At 39.3% G+C, this 17,059-nt stretch overlaps 1 protein-coding gene across 1 annotated transcript in view; it reads right to left on the bottom strand.

The window, feature by feature from the left end:
• ITGA1 (integrin subunit alpha 1) overlaps window positions 1-17,059 on the bottom strand; it is a 118,764-nt gene that overhangs the window by 60,924 nt on the left and 40,781 nt on the right. The window contains exons 2-7 of the mRNA XM_045020534.1: window positions 16,443-16,563; window positions 12,976-13,085; window positions 11,828-11,916; window positions 11,619-11,733; window positions 10,843-10,970; window positions 2,634-2,782 (exon numbers count right to left, since the gene is read on the bottom strand). Coding sequence (XP_044876469.1) covers window positions 2,634-2,782; window positions 10,843-10,970; window positions 11,619-11,733; window positions 11,828-11,916; window positions 12,976-13,085; window positions 16,443-16,563 — 712 coding nt within the window. The remainder of the gene's footprint in view (window positions 1-2,633; window positions 2,783-10,842; window positions 10,971-11,618; window positions 11,734-11,827; window positions 11,917-12,975; window positions 13,086-16,442; window positions 16,564-17,059) is intronic.

Raw genomic sequence — 17,059 nt, 5'->3', positions numbered from 1 at the left:
GTAATTACTTGCCAATACTTGGGACAGGTAATCAGAATGAGATTAATAGTCACACCAGTAGCACAAAATGGCTGTCTGAAGATGGGCAATGAATTATTTTATAAGAATATAGCAATCCTGCTATGACAGAAAAACAAACATAAGACAGAAAGGAGAAGAGAAGAAAGAAGAACATAATGGATGGAATTTTCAAAAGTTCTCAGCACTGGCCTAATTCTGATCCCATTGTATACAATGTATTTTATTATGGCAGCATTGCTGTATTCTTCTGAGAAACTGCATAATCTATCTCCAGCCAGCTATGTTGTGCCTTTATTGTTATTGTAAATCTGTTTCTAATTACCTGACCCAGACCTGTTGGGTGACCTTCCTACCCACTGTAAGGTATTTGTGTCTGTAAATAACATACAACATGTTCACCAGCTATTCTTCTTTGAAGTATGTAGCAGTATACATTGTCTTCAATGGGAGCAAAGCTAGATCAATGTTGAACACTTTTGAAAATCTCACCCCTACATTATTTTCTCTTTCTTTTAGGTGTACTGTGAACTCTGACTCTTTCAGATACCTCACAGCCTAGCCTGATGGATTCACAGTGCTGATCAAACAGCTGTCCACATCAGTTGTATGAGAGTCTTATTTTGCATTTATTGTCTATCCAGCAGAAGCCAGAATTCATGTATTGTAGGTAAGGGAGGATTCCTAAAGTGATAGTATTGAGAAAAAAGTACTTTAATTCTCCCTGCCTGCTCAGTGCTTGAGAGCCAGTACTTTCAGAAGCTTCTGATGCTCAGCATCCAGTGGAATCACAGATTCTTCTAAGTTTGGGTCTGAGAAAATGGCACTTACAGCTTTCTACTACAGGATTTGTTTTACTGAAGAGTATCACAGTACTGAGCAGAGCAACAGAAGCAGAAACATCAGTAACAAACCCCTCTACCACTCAGCTTTAGAAGCACCCGTGACTGTTGCTTATGCTCATTAACCTTCCCTTCAGTGAGGTTGCTTCCTCCTTCCCCCATCCCATTTGAACACTTTGATCCTGACTGAAATAGGATGTTAAGGTATGAGGAGAAGATGAGGTCTGAATAAACTACAGAAGAGAACAAAATAATGTAATAAATTGCATTGCCAACGGGCTTTTTGGTAGATTGTGATGTTATTAAATACAATAATAGAACAATTAAAGCAGATAGTGTCGCTCTCGGAGCAATATAAACAGACTAGTTAGATAGGTAGATCTGTGCCATGTCTGTAGGTAGAGAGGGAGATAAAAAGATAGACAGACAATTAATACTAAGTATCAGTCTTCAACTCCCATTTTTTCACCCAAATTCCCTCCACACTTAACAAAAATAAGATACAAAAAACAAAGTTTATATAGGAAAAAATAAAAAGAACATTTACCACAGCATGGGAAAAATTAAAAATATAAATCTTTCATATACACAAAGTTGCATGTGTTATACAGGCATAAGGATGTGTTAAATAGAGCCAAGTAAAATTTTTAGCCAAAACTATTTTTCAATAAATAATGCAGCTCTGGCGACATCACACTATTTTGTGAATTTTGCTGACTTGTTTATTTAGAAAAAACAAAATTCTGGAAAAATCAAAATGTTTCATTTTGACATTTTTTAAATGAAATGTTTAAATTTTTTAGTTTCAAATGAGTTTTTGTTTCTAAATTACCTTTAATTTTATTTTAAAAATTCAAAATCCTTTACAAATGGACAGCATCAAAACAAAATATTTTCATTTTGTCAAAATGATTTTTTATAAATTTCCTATTTACTGAACAAAAATTGTTTTTGGCTCTACTCTAAATTTACTCCTTATTTAAATTAAATCTACTACTAAAAAACTCCATTATTCACATAGCTTTAGTATTAAGCCTAAATAGAGAAAAAGCTAGAAATGATCATCATACCAGAAGTAAACAGAACAAACGCATTCCAATAAATATGAAATTTCTCCATCTTTCCGTCCTTCCAAAATTAGGCAAAACCCAAAGCAGCCAGCTAAAGAGCAGATGAATGGAAAAAGGGGAAATGCACAGAAGGAACTTTGAACACTTATTTTACTATAGATACAAAGGTAAATTTTCAGCACTATAAAGTATATACTTCATATGTGAAACCTCTAGACTCCTTGGAAATTGCAGGTTCAAATCCTGGTAGATTCAATTCATCCCTATGTCTTTTGAGAAAGTTAAATTAACACTACAATTAACCCTGTAATTTACTGTATGGAGGTATTTTAGATAAGACTTTAAAAAGCAAATTAACCGGTTCTGCATGGTTATGAAAGATCCCTCAGCACTTTGCTTAAGATTAGGGGGTTGTTCAGTGTACCTTCTCTGTGCTGGTTCACTGCTTCCCTTTACCCAAGAGGTGGCTGCAGTTGTGAGGGACTGCATGAGAACTGTTGTAAAGGCAGGACAAAATCAGGACTTTTTGTCCATCCCTCCTTCTAAAACTTTGCTAATTCAGATACAATGGAACCCAGATGCAAACTACCCCGGATTTTGATTTGCAAAATCAAAATCTATAAAAACCAAATCTACAAACACATCTGATTTTATTCATCTCTACCATAACTTATCCTCACTTTATCAAATGGTATGCACTTACCTTGCTGTATCTATTCCAAGGGCTGTCATAGTTTGTGCTCCACCTCTTTGCTTTATCGCCTTGGATACATTCAGTACATCATTTGTTGTCGTGTAAGTACTGAGGTTAAATTCATGGACTACTTCTTGCCCATATTGAACAATTCCAACCTGAAACAAGCAATTTCTGTTAAAAAAAATCCCTTAGTAATGAACATTTTTGTGATCATCAGTCTCTCAATGGGTTAAATACATGCCTGTGCTGAAGGCCAGGGCAATGGGTATGCACAACACATGTCCTGGGTAGATCTGTGTGAGTAACTGATTGGCAGCCAAAAAAATCAGGAAAAAAATTCATTTCAGGTCAACTCAAAATGAAAAATTTTCAAAATTTCCAATAAAACAAAAAAGGAAAAATAATTATTCAGGCCTAATGAAATGTTTCGTCCAACTCCAAATTAAACATTTGATTTTTTTTGATGTTTTATAATCTTTTTTAAAAATAAAATTGAATCTTTTTTAAAGAATAATTTTGAATAAAAAATGTGAAGCATTTTGTTTAGAAAATGTCAAAACAAAACATTTAGACTTTTTCAGATAATGTTTTTGTTTGTTTCAGCCAAAACAATTCAGTGAATTTAACACATATTCATGAGATGTTTAGGTTGACCTGATGATAATTTTTTTTTGCCCAAAAAAAAGTTCATCCAAAAAATTTCATTCAGCTTTAGTCCTGGTGTGAATTTCTCCTAAGATAAATACATAGTTTGCATGTGAGTAGATCTGGTTGGAAAACAACTGTTGTGTTTCATAAAACATACTGAGGTTTCAAAATTTGGTTTTGGAATCTTTCACAGAAGGGGAGGAGGAGGTAGTAGGAGCTAGACCCACCCCAGTGGTTAGGCCATTTGCCCAGAGGTTCGGAGACCCAGATTCAAGTCTGAACTGAGATAGAAAAACTCTGGTTTGAATCCAGAGCCAGGCCAGTGTCTTAACTACCACATTATAGAGAGTCTTCCTCTCACCATTTTTGTTTAAAAAAAAAAAAAAAAAATTGTCTAGCTTCAGGTGCACTTTCACAACTGCCTATGGAGTTAGAGGACATATTTCACATCCAATAATACTATAATGCTTTTAAAATACATTTCAGTTATATCCAATATATTATCTATACTAAAATTAGAAGTATCACTGATGTTTCCAGGCCCCAGTAGGAGATCTTTGCTCTCTGATTTCAGGGACAGCAGGGAGGGTAGTCCAGGCTCAGGCCATTCTCCCAGCAGGAGGTAAACCAAACCAATAGTTTCTTTATGCTTGACATGTGCCAAAGGGGAGAACTTGAATAAAATGGCGGCTACTGGAAAGAAGGGAAACCCAAGAAGACCTCAGCTGGACAAGTCTGCGTGAGAGCTTGACACACTGAATTACAGCCAATCTGCAAACGCCTGAGGGAACCCACTGCAAAAACAGAATGTAGAATAAAAAAAAGATAAGCAGTATTCCTAAATATTAATTAATTTCCCTCATTCATCTCAGTCTCTTTTAATGTTTTGGCAGGTTCTTGACTGCTTTTACTGGGAAAAATCCACACAATATTCCATTAGCATATTTCAATTTTATGTTAAGCTTTACGATTTATTGGTATTATTTAGGGTAATGCACTATTATGTGGCATATTTATATTTCACCCATCTATTATTAAAAGCACTGTAACAGTTAGGTATTGAGGATCAATAAGACCTCTATAATGTTTATACAGTCATATTACTTTATAGGTGGCTTGGTGTGTATTTTAGACTTGCTTTATAGATGTGTTTCTGAGACAATTTTATAACATTTTCCTTGGCTTGTGAAAAGTTTTTGTTTACTAGCATTCAGACTGATAATGCTAGTATGGGATATATATCCTATACTGTGATAAAATAAACACTGACACTGTAATAGTCTCATTAACCCCATGGTCCTGCTAGGGGTATGAATGTTTATAAAGGGATATGACAAAAACAGAAAATCCTAACATCACCTTTAACTACTGCATCTCAGATTTGCTTGCTGTTTCTAAAGGAAGAATATATATAAGTTCACCCCATTAAGATAAGGTGCACCCTTTTAAAATTGCCTCTAAAAATGTGCCCTTCTGCTCCCATAATGAGGAATATCCTGGGGCTGTGTCCCCCTGTGGATTCTGCACAATGTGTAACACTTGTTTAGGTTACACAAGAGACTGAGGCACAAATGGCATTAACTGCACACATGGCATTTACTACTGAGGCACAGATGGCATTTAGGAGACATGTGGCCAAAACTGTATCCCTTGTCAAAGATTAAATTCTGAACCCCTTGTCTCCAATGCACCTAATTTTGTGGCATGTGTTTTAACCGCAGTTGAAGGAGAAATGTGCCCAGTCAAAGGAAGCTGGCTTTCAGTGATTTATTTTTCCTAGGGTATGTCTACACTACGAAATTAGGTCAATTTTTTAGAATTTGATTTTATACAGTCTATTGCGTATGTCCACACTAAGCGCATTAAGTCGGTGGAGTGCGTCCTCATTACCGTGGCTAGCATTGACTTACAGAGTGGTGCACTGTGGGTAGCTATCCCACAGTTCCCGCAGTCTCCGCTGCCCATTGGAATTATGGGTTAAGCTACCAATGCCTGATGGGGCATTGTCGCGGGTGGTTTTGGGTACATGTCATCAGGCCTCCCTCCTTCCATGAAAGCAACAGCAGACAATTGTTTCACGCTTTTTACCAGGGTCCCGTCCTCCGGACCCGCTCAGCCTGGATGATCGGAACCCCCGGCAGGAGTGGGCTGAGTGGGGCTGGTCTGGGGCTCCGTCCACCAGCTCCTGCCTGCCGGGGTCCCACTCAGCCACACTCAGCTGGCAGACCTCAGTGAGGTCGATCACGGGCGCCTGGACAGACATGGCTATCCTCCTCTTAGAGCACCCAATGGGAGTGACTCCAGGTCACTCTCTTCTTTAAGTTTCGTCTAATGGAGATTCAGTCCTACCTGAAATATCATGCCAGCTGGAGGCTTCTGCCTCAGGCTGTCCAGCCGGCATTACCGTGCAGTTGCACCTACCCCAGCCTGCCCCTTGCTCCCATGGCTCATGAAGCTGGACAGTAGTAGGGAGCAGTTCAACTTGTGGAATGACAAATCCAGAACAAAGGATTGCAGTCTATGGGCCACATTAAGATTATTTCAGAGTCCTAGATAGCATTTAGTCCCTATAAAAAGCTTCATGAAAAATTTCTTCTGCCCTTAACAAAAATGTTAATTTATCAGAGCAGCTGAAAGAGTAAGGAATCCAGGACTATAACTTAGAGAAAGCTTCCATATTATTTAACTCATAATTGATATAATTCAAAGTAAAATTTCACAGCGCGGTCTGTTCTAAGACTAAAAATGCAGGAAGGGAGTCAGAAAAAGGAACAGTGACCTGTTTCCACCTGGTTTTGAACCAGGGACGTTTTGCATGTTAGGTGAACGTAGTTATATACGGGGCTTTTGCGTGTTAGGTGAACGTGATAAGTTATAACCACTACGCTGCGGGCTTCTCTTTTTTTGCCACAGACTTTCCAAATGCACTGGAATGTTTTCTCTAGCTACAGAAGCTACCTAACGCAATGTCTATATCTACGGTCTTTCTGCTCACAAAGCGGTCATGCCCCCGCCCAAGGCTGACACAGTGCGGAGTGCATGTGACACAGTGTCCTGGCTCAAGCAGGATCACTAGCGAGGCATGGTACTTTTGGCATTAAGCAAACACAGCAATTCTTTCCTGGCCTCTGCCAGTGAATGCCTCCATGCATTACGCTGTGCCCTATCAGTGCAGGAGGACTGCATGAGCTTGGAAAACATGTCATTGCGAGTGTGTTTTTTTCTACTTCTAATCTGCAATAACCTCAGGGATGGAGATGATAGGGGGAGCGTAGAAATATTCTGGGGGGACTGCATGGTCACCTGTGCTGCTGAGTTCGCCATGCTGGATGGGTGCAGAGTTAAATCAATCTAACACTGCTAAATTTGACCTGAACTCGTAGTGTAGACCAGGGCTTAGATAAAACCATTAAACCCATGATGGAGCTTCATCCCCCTTATCTTCCATTTCATGTAGTAGCAGCCAATAAATTGGTACATGGAAATTAGCTCTATTCAGTCGTGATCTGGCTCTTGCACATAAAATAATTTCAGGTACTGTGAATATTTTAACAAGGGGCTCTCAAAACTTTCCCCGTTCACCTGTGATAAACTCAAAAAGCCACATCCCTGTTCCCTGCTTGGTTGTATTTTCATTGCTCTAGCAGCACAAAGGGGACAGAGGCTTGTTTCAGCAATCAACTGTGGATTCCCTTGTGTTTTAAGGAATCCTTGGGTGGCAAAAAGTTAAGGGGACAGGCCAAGAGCATGCTGGGGCCATGAATGAGTATAGGCAGAGCAAGCTGCACTCCAGCAAACCTAGGCTGATGGAATGATTCCCAGGAGACCATTACTACCTGCACAAATAAGATCACAGCATTCAGGCTGCTCAAATTTGCGCTAGGGGCCATAGTGGCCCCTGGCTGCTCTCGGGATCAGGGAAGCTGAAAGGATGCTGGCTGCCACATATACCACCCCACCCCAGGAATGTCCCATGTATGTATGGGTGCTTGTTTTTGCAGAGAAGAGGGGTGACAGACTAAGGAATTGATTCATTTGTTTTCCCTTTTTAAAGAAAATCATGCCCATAACTATGGAATGAAACAACACCTCTTGAGAAATGTATACTAAGAGCATTTGCTGAAACTGTTTACACTTTGTTTCTGAAAATCACACTGCGTGTGTTGATAGTATAGCACAGCATTCAGCTTGTAAAAATATGAAGGAGGAAGATGTGATGATCTTTTGGGAGTTCTGAGGAATCCTGTCCTGGGAGAATTTTTGAAAAAAAGCGGTCATCTGGTACAATCTAGTCCAAGGTGTCAAGGATACATCATCTCTGGCAGGGATAATTTACTGTTTTTCAAGAAAATTGTTACAGTCTTCGGCAAAGTGACAGAATCAGTTTCACCTTTTAAAATGAGACATAAATCTCTATTGTAATAGGAATGGAAAGTTGGGCTTTTGGGGGCCTTTATACTGGGCACACATCTGACTGATGTAACCTTGCCTTAGTGGGACCATGATCCTGTCCAAACTCCCATATCTCATCAGACTACTAATCCCGATCTCACTTGTAATAGGAGTCTTGATTTGCTTGGTTTACATATGTGAACTAGGATCCTATTAGTTAGGGGGCGGTATTTCTGTGTTGCCAGAGAAAAACTAACATTTTTCTTCCCAGCTTTACTGACCACAGCTTATTGAACATGTTTTTTGACTCATGACTTATTGAACATGTCTTTGCCCTCTTCCCTTACATTCCACACATTTTTATTTTCCATGAGGGAATGGTTCTGTAATTGTCCCAAGTTCCTGTGCAAAAGTGCTGTGAGACTATTCAAGGAAAAGTTCTATGTTCTGACCATTCTATTTTAAGACAAAACTTTTTTGAGGCAATATATATTGTTGTTCCTTCTATTAATAAATGCATTCCCTTGTTTGAAGTATATAAGTTAGCTGTCCTAATAAATATACATGGAAACAATTGTATTCTTAAAAAAACAAACAGTAAAATTTAAAGCAATGAAATGCCAGGACATTCCTCACTGGGATGTGGAGGAGGGAGAGAAAGAAAATGATTGGTTTTAGCCAACTTATTTGAGATGAGATTAAAAACTGAAAAAGCTTGAAAAGCAATAACAGATGGTCCATTTTTACATATACAGAACCAGCTGAACTTTCCTCAGAAATGACAAAGTCTGATTTATTCCATGCCATTTTATTTGGTCTATCTTGCCCCTAATGAGTCAAACATAATGATCTTTAAGCCATCATTAAATCTTCCCTTCTTACAAAAGCTTCTAAATGCCGCAATAATTTTTATACATATAATGCCCTTTCTGTCCTTTGGAAATAAAAGTGATCATTAAGATACCACAGGGCATGTTTTATTAGCCCATTGATTCAGCCTGCGGGGGGGCATCATGAGGCACAAACCACTTGCCCATAGCCCCCAAAGTGTGAATTAATGCAGCAATAAAATAGGCCTGAGAGTCTTTTAAAATCATTGTAATATGGCTCCAAAGTTTTAATGAAACTTTTTTTTTCTGTTCGGCATAGGCTTGTGCCATAGGAAATAGTTCAGACAGGAGGGAAAAAAAGAACTTGTATGAAAAAAGCAGTAATGCTTTTTTCCTTTATTCATGATCCCCATTTTAACTTTCTCTTTGCTTTGCAGCTTCTCATCCTACTCCACATTTTAATTGTTTCTTTCCTCCTGTTTCTCTTTCTCATCCTATTTTCTCCATGACCTTTTCCCCTCTTCTCTCCCCCCCCATATTCCTTCAGTTCTCTCCCCACCATTCAGAAAAAGCAACCACACTCGGCCCAGCCACTTGAGCAGCTCTGCTGATCGCATGACCAGCAATAGCAATGTCACCTTTCAATTTGAGTTTTGGGCACCCCCTCTCATGATTGCTTCTCAAGTGGCCAAACTTCAAAGCAGAATGCCACATTTCTCCTTCATTTCGGCTTCTGTTCTCATCAGCCATGGCTGAGACAATTGGGCTGCTTTGAACTGCGGCAGCTGGGCTGCTTTGGAGCTGAACTCTTACATCTGATGCTGAACAGGGAAACATACATTACATGTCTGATGTACAAGTACAACTTAAAAGCAGGCCAGCTGCCTGAGAAACTGTGCTGAGCACTCTACTCAGTTAGGAAAAGAGAGAGGAGGAGGAGGAAGTTCTTGTGGGAAAAACATATATAGCAAACTTTGGCTCTTTGTACCTGAATGTTTTAGCTATTGCTTTAAAATATCATTCTAAAAGAGAGAATGGAGGACTTTTTCTTTCCTTCCCCTTTTACTCAATTCTTTCTTAGTTATAGTGAGAAGATGAAACCTCATCTAGCCATAATTGTGATGACCATTTTTTCATGGAGAAGATAAACCAAAAAGCCCCAAGCAGACAATCAGAACATGGTTTTGTAAAATGACTAGCCAAAGCCATATTATAAATTCGTTCTAAACCACAGTGTACAGCAGGGACCCAATTCTCCTTTCACTTGTGGAACTCTGGCTTGAAATCAGTGTAACTCCATGGATTTCAAAGTGCTCAGAAATTATAGTGATGGAGGCAGTTGTACAAATCCAATCAAATAGAATTTAAAGCAGTGTGAGTGAGAGTAAAATAAGGCCTACCCTGTTTAAAATAGAGATAAGAGGGGCAGGGGCCCAGCCACACTCCTTGGCCATAGGCAGTGAGAGGAAAGGGGGAGAGATCCTGGCCACTCTAGGGAGAGGGGAGAGGTGGAGAAGTCCTGACCAGTCAGGGTCTCTCCAGTGGGAAGTGAGGGGAGAGGTCCCAGCTGGTCCCGGTCTCTCCAGTGGGAGGGGAGAGGAAGCAGGGAGAAATCCTGGTGGTACTGGTCTCTCCAGGGAGAGTGGAGAGGCTGGGAGGGGGTGGGGGGGAAGTCCGAGACTATCAGGATCTCCCCAGTGAGGGGGGAGGGGTAGGATCTCAACTGGTCAGGGCCTTTCTGATGGGCAATTTAGTAATCTGGAATTAAATTTCCCATGCTCTCACAGCCTTCCTCCTAGCTCAGTAGTGGGGAGGTTTGATCTGATGGCAGGGGAAAGACAACTTCTGGTATCCTGAGAAGAGGAAGGAAGAGCAGGACAGGCTTGGCTGCTCTGAGGCTTTGCCTGTGCCCAGTATACACATGGAGATGGTGCCTTGAAGGGAAAGAGTGCAGAGGCATAGAGATTCTCTGTTTTCCTGCTGCCATTGGCTAAGCTTGGGGAATAGAGGGGAGGAGAGAGTTGATTGTCTCTCACACCCTTATTCTACCTGTATGTGAAGGCCGGAGGGCATGAGGCAGTAGCCATTCTTTTGTGGTTGCTGCTCGCCTGCCTCACCCTGTAATAGAGGTATTGTTTGAACAGTGTTTCCAAGAAGCTGTGGGTCTGAGCAGGAAGTAACTTTTTCTTTGTGGCAAATCTGACACGGTGAGGATAAAATAATTATTTGAATTTGACTCCTCATTGTAATAATCTCACTTTATTCTGCATGGACTCTCCTCTCATTTTATTTTCCGTAAACCATATTTTTCTGCAAACAAGAATAATATCACTGCATCACTTTACCTGTGTTTGTTGAGGGCCTATGTTCATTTTTTCCAGAAGGCGGTTTAAAAATTCTGTGACACTCTGCCATGGGTAAATACTATTAGAACCATCAAGAACTATGACAATATCCAGTTGGGTCTTACATTCTGCAACATAAATTGCCAGATGAGAATTGTCACAAACAAGTGTCAAATACATAATCATTGCACCAATAATTGTAGATATCACATTTAAGCCTGACTTTTAAAAATACAGGTCTAAAACAAACTGGTGTTCAGCAATATTTGCCTTGTCATTTTAGCCCCAGGATTTTACATGTGTGAATAGTCCCATTAACATTAGTAGAACATTGGATACAAAAAGTTAAGCATGCGTTTGTTTACAGGATTGGGATCTTTATTAAGGTAAACCCTTAATTTTTCAATTTCCTACTTTCCTACTCTAGTTCTTCCATTTAACATATCCTAAGATTTTGTAATGTATATCTGGGCTTGTTAAATGTCTCAGTAACTTGCCTTCATTATTTAAATAAACTCTTCTGACCATCAGGACTATTTTTAGCAATTATGTTTGGACATTACATAGCATTCTAGAGATTGTTTACACTGCATATTTATTCCAAAAGTAGCAAGAAGTTAGCTTATATACTGACAATGAAAACATTTACTTAACTTGGTAATGCTGGTAGCTTGGAAAAATAGTTTATGCTTTTTGGTACGCCTGTGTGTAGACATTTGTCTTATTCAGTGCTTCATGCTTTCAAACACATGAGAACATTACTGTGGTATGCATACCTTGTACAGATGGTGCAATGGCATTTACAACTTCAAATGTGGAACTGACGTTAGAACAGATGCCAGTTGTGTAATGCAAATGTCCACATTGGTAAGCGTAGAGTGGCCCACAAGCCTTTAAGAAATAGAAAGGGTTAAAAGTTAGATAATGAAGCTTTTGGGATATGTATAATTCCCTATCAAACTTAGGAATGTATTTATTTTCTTACCAGAAAGCCTCCTTTTGGGTTAGTCACCAAAGTTGTTCCAAGAGTCATGTTCTCTTTTACTTCCACGATGTTAGGAACTGAAGTGTTAGCTATAAATAGATCAAAATGTTAAGTATTTAGAAATGTGAAAAGATGTTAAATTATATGTCCTCTAGCATAACGCTTCCAAACATAAAACACAGCTTGTTTTTGGTACTATCAAGTATTTTAGCACTCCTCCTCCCCCCGGAACAGTGATTAGGAGTATAATGAACAAGTAAAAATGCAAAAACTGGCTTTCATCCCAGAATTTTGTCTGGGTCACTGTCTCAAGTAGTTTTCCTGAACCACAAAAGAACGTAGAAATAGCAGTGCAATGAAAGCAGGAGATTACTGTTCACACAATTTTGCCAGTTATAACAAATAAACATTACATCTTGTATAGAAGTCTGCTGTTATATAAGTTATAGATTTTTACATCGAAATAAATCACTGATATGCAAGGGGTTTCAGTGAAGATTAAAACTAAATAATAAATCTGGTAAAACTCAGCTTTACAGTAACTCTTTTCCTGTCTATATCAAGGATCTCCCAATGCCAGCCACAGTTATGGCGGCAATCCAGGCTTACTCTAATTGACATATTAATTGCTTCATCCCTGTTCTGGTGAGACCACTTCTAGCCAGTGACACTCTCATCTAAAGCTCATTGAAGTAATTGGAAAGACTCTCATTGGCTTCAGTGGGGTTTGGATCAGATACTGAAAAGCTAATCCATGACAATTTAGCCCTTGGTCTCTCTGTAGGGACTGCCAGACAGCGTCAATTAGTACCAGTTGTACTGGTGTTTATGTAACATAGCCATGGTTCACCATCAAATGGACTGAAATCACCAACACATTTCATGTAGACATAGGGCACTAAAGAGACTTCAGAATACTATTGTTATTATTCAAATATGCAACTTGATCTGAAAAACTTCCTATTTCATTATCATGAGTTATTTTATCCCCCAGAACGTAAGCATTTAGCTACACAAAATTAGCTATCTTTTTTTGTAAACAATTTTAATACAAAAATTTAGCCATCAACTTGCTAAGATGTCACCTCTATGGGAGCTCCACACACAGGATAAGGATAGTCCTCTGCCACCCCCATTTTATTTCATACCTGGTAGGTTCAGTTTTATGCAAGGTGATTTGTCCTTCCCTACAGGGCATTTGTAGACATCTCCTGTTCTCTTCTTGGGTTGGCCAACTAATGGAGAACCAATAAGTACCCTGAAAATGAAATAAGTTACATGAATTTTCTCCTCAAAGCATACATTTCTTCCTTTTGTTCCATTAGTGGACATGAAAGTCAGTATTGAGTATAATGCACCTTTATAAAACTTATTGGGGAGCCCATCTGCAGCAAGCTCTGCACAAGTGTGCAGGGTGGAGAGAGAGCTGGAAAAAATGGCATCATATTTTGGTTCAGAGACAAAGAAAAGTAACCATGTTATCTTCTGCTCCTTTAGAGGAACACAGAAAAGGAAAGAGGTGTGTGACTGTATGTGTTCATGGATGTGTGGAGGAAAAGACAACGCCAAAGGAAAATAAGGACATTTTGGGGGACAAAAGATTTGAACAAGTATCTCCATTTCTCTTTTTTAAAACATCTTCTCTCTCCTCTTTTTTTTTTTTTTTTTACATTTTAGTTTAAATTACAATTTATGAATGGTCTACAGCAAGGATCGGCAACCTTTGGCACATGGCCTGTCAGGGAAATGCGCTGGTGGACTGGTATGGTCTGTTTACCTGCAGTGTCCACAGGTTTGGCCAATTGCAGCTCCCACTGGCCGCGGTTCGCCGTTCCAGGCCAATGGGGGCTGCAGGAAGTGGCGGGGGCTGCGATCAGCTGAACCTGCGGAAGTTGCAGGTAAACAAACCGTCCTGGCCTGTCAGCGCATTTCCCTGATGGCCCTCATGCTAAAGGTTGCTGATCCCTGGTCTACAGAATGATAGATATTTACAGGCATCCAAGGGAAGAATTTGACCTTAAGTAATTTAAAGAAATAGTGTAAAAGATATGGGTCTTCCCTTTCAGTATTCATATAAAATAATGGCTATGTAGCGATTGAGGGTTAAAGCTAACATTTTTAGGATTCTGACAAACTGTTGGGCTTTTTCAGAGTTTGATATAATCATAAACTCTGGATTTATAGTTTTGTAACCTTTCACATCCTATATCTTATAAGCATTTGGAATTAAATATTCACCCTTAGATCCACAATAAGAGTCTTCAGTGAAAATGAGAGCTACTGATCTCCAGAGATAAAGAGACTGCTTAAATAGTTTTATCAGCAGTTTTATCTTCATAAGCAACACTGACTAGGGACCCCAAACAAAATTAGAGGTGCATATTTCTGGACAATTAAATTACTGTGGTATAGTTTTCAGAAATCACTTTTCTGATCTTGAGACATCTACCTTTAACCATAAGAAAGAGCTCAGAGGCTTGGGATAAGCTATATGAACTATAATATGTAAAAGCTAGTGTATGGATTAAAAAAGCCCCCCTTCCCCGCAAAAAGAAAACAAATCAGAAAATATGGCACAAAGGATATGTTCACAGCAATTTACAGGTGCAGTTCCAGTACACTATCCCTAAAGCAAACAAAAGTTGGCTTGACTCAATGGGATCTGCGCAGATTGTTTTAACTAATAACTTTTCTTGCAAAATAAAATGCTCTGAATACATATTGGATGAGGGTGATATTTTCCTTCACGCTATTTCTTCATATGCCACATTACATGTATTTTCTACAACCAATCTTCTTCAGAAGCAGAAACTGTGAGGTGATAAAGTTGAGGATGCTTGACATCTCACAGGTGGTGATCACAACCCAGCAGGATCCTGCCCAGAATTCTTGTTTTCTCATTAATTTTTGTTTAATATAGCTTGAAATAGGAACTATAAGCACGTCGATAAATGGTTTGAAGAAAGGCTTTCTTGTTGAATTAGGGTTTCTGCAGGTGATTCTTTGGTTTCCTGACACAAAGATAGATTTACGGGAAACTCAGAGTGCTAAACATCTTTAACTCTGCAGTACCTAATACGTGTTTCCAGACTTTTACATTATCATAAAACTTTGTGAATCTAGTTTTAAGCAGTGTACGGATTTCCTGTTCTGTATAACATGCTGATTCCATACCACGGACTACTTAAATGCTTAAAGACATACAGCCTCTCAACACACCCACTTTGAACTAGGGATGAATTGCACATCTGTCTCCAGGGGTGCTGCAACAATTTGTATAGTGGGGGTGCTGAGAGCCATTGAACCAAACTGTAAACCCTGGATATGATGGAAACCACGTCAAGCCAGTGCATGTGGCAGCACCTCTAGTTCCAGCACCTATGTCTGTCTCTGAATTTGAACTTTGGGGATGTTTGAATCCAGGGGGTTGTTTTGGGCTTATGCCTTCTTTTAGCCACTGGAAGTTTATCATCTGTGGTTTGTATTTTCTATTTTTGAAAGAGCCTGTTACATCTCCAAGGAGTTGACTTATCAAAATCCCTATTTCTGGGATGTGTAGGGTATCCTAAAGAGCCAGTCCAGGTCAAGGAAGGACAGGGTAGGCCTGGCATTTACCTTAATGTATATTTAAAGAACCCACAAGCCAGAAAATCATGAAATAGTATTTTAAAAGTGGCATCTGCAATTTCATTACTTTCAATACTTTCTAGTGATTCTGTAATAGCGAGTGTGAGACAGTAATATTGTACATGGCCTCATCAACAACCTGCGGCTATGTTGTTACATTTGCATGTAAGATTAGTGAAGGCACTACATACTGATGGCCTGATCTAGCAAAATATATCTATAGCCAGATGGGCCTCAAACCCGTAGATTGTCCTTCGCTGTTTTCCTATCTTGTTCAGCAGAAATATTAGACTGCTGCAGAAACCCATTTCAAAAATAGGGAAACCTACACAGAATGGTGAATGCTACAGAGCTATGCTTCAGTATTCCCAATTCTTGGGTCATTCGACCCCCAATTCAATCCTCTACCCAACCAGCGACCAGTGTGGGAACAGGAATAATTCTCAAAGGTGCAGCTGCTGAGAGGATTAACTCCCTCTCCACTGGACAAGTAATGGGACGGGGATACTCTTATTCTGAATTCCACTCTCAGTGCATAGGAGATGGTCCCCTCTCAGATTTGAGCTTTCTCATAGCATTGCCATCTCAGTGGAACATCTAGCCTGGCATCATTCTGAAGAAGCAAAGACAGCAACAAATCTGGCTGAATAAACCTTTTATTTCAGAATGTAGCAGCAATGAGCAGAGGGTCCAAAACACCAAACAGCAATATAATCATCAAAGAAGACATTTTTAGCCCAAACAAAACGGTATTGTATTATTTGATATTTTGATCCAAAAGTTTTCCTGCAGGTTGGCATAACCAATGGAGACAATCACTGACAGAACCCATTAGAGACAACTGTACAAAGCAAGGAAACATTTACCATGACTAAAGAAGCCCTTACTTACTGAAATTATGGAACAGAATACAGTTCCAATGTGTGCTATTCCTGTTATTAAATAGTTTACAATTAGGATATTATGCTATTTAGAAAAACAAACTCACCATTTTCCTTCCTCATTTTCATACTGTTGAACCGTATACCCAAACATGTCCTCCACAGAGCCACTGAACGTCATTGCATTTTTGACATCAACATTGAAAGATGCACAGAGGTGAAGCAGAGCTGTTAAAAAAAAAATTCAATGTAACATGCAATATTATGTAACTATGTATACAATCAAGACCATGAGTAAAGTGACCACTGTGATTTTGATTAAAAGTGATTTTACTGAGGTTGCTGTTGGAGGCAGCCATTTTCCTCAAAATGGCATTTTTGACAGCAGAAAAAAATATTAAGCAACTAAATTACGTTTTAATGTTGGTTAATATTAGTTTCATAATTTTCCTTTGTAAAAATTAATCATTAATTTTTAAACAAAAATATAATGAGGATTCTGTTTCTGCAATAGCCGAATTGAATGACTTGTTGCAATTAGAGTCTGGCTTGTTCCTTGTGATAGAGTGCTGGGCAACAGTGGCTGTACCTGCACTCTGATCAGTGGATTACCAGTTAAACTGCCCCAGAGTAAACTTAAGGGGCAAAGCTGTGTATAACTGATAGACTGGGGATGGGCTGGAGGATGGGCTAATTAATTAACCCAGTAAGTAGAAAGCAGGGG

The sequence above is a fragment of the Mauremys mutica genome, chromosome 6 (genome assembly GCF_020497125.1).
Source record: "Mauremys mutica isolate MM-2020 ecotype Southern chromosome 6, ASM2049712v1, whole genome shotgun sequence".
NCBI lineage: Eukaryota > Metazoa > Chordata > Testudines > Geoemydidae > Mauremys > Mauremys mutica.
The sequence above is the reverse complement of the archived record's forward strand: the minus strand, read 5'-3'. Positions and strand labels throughout refer to the sequence as shown.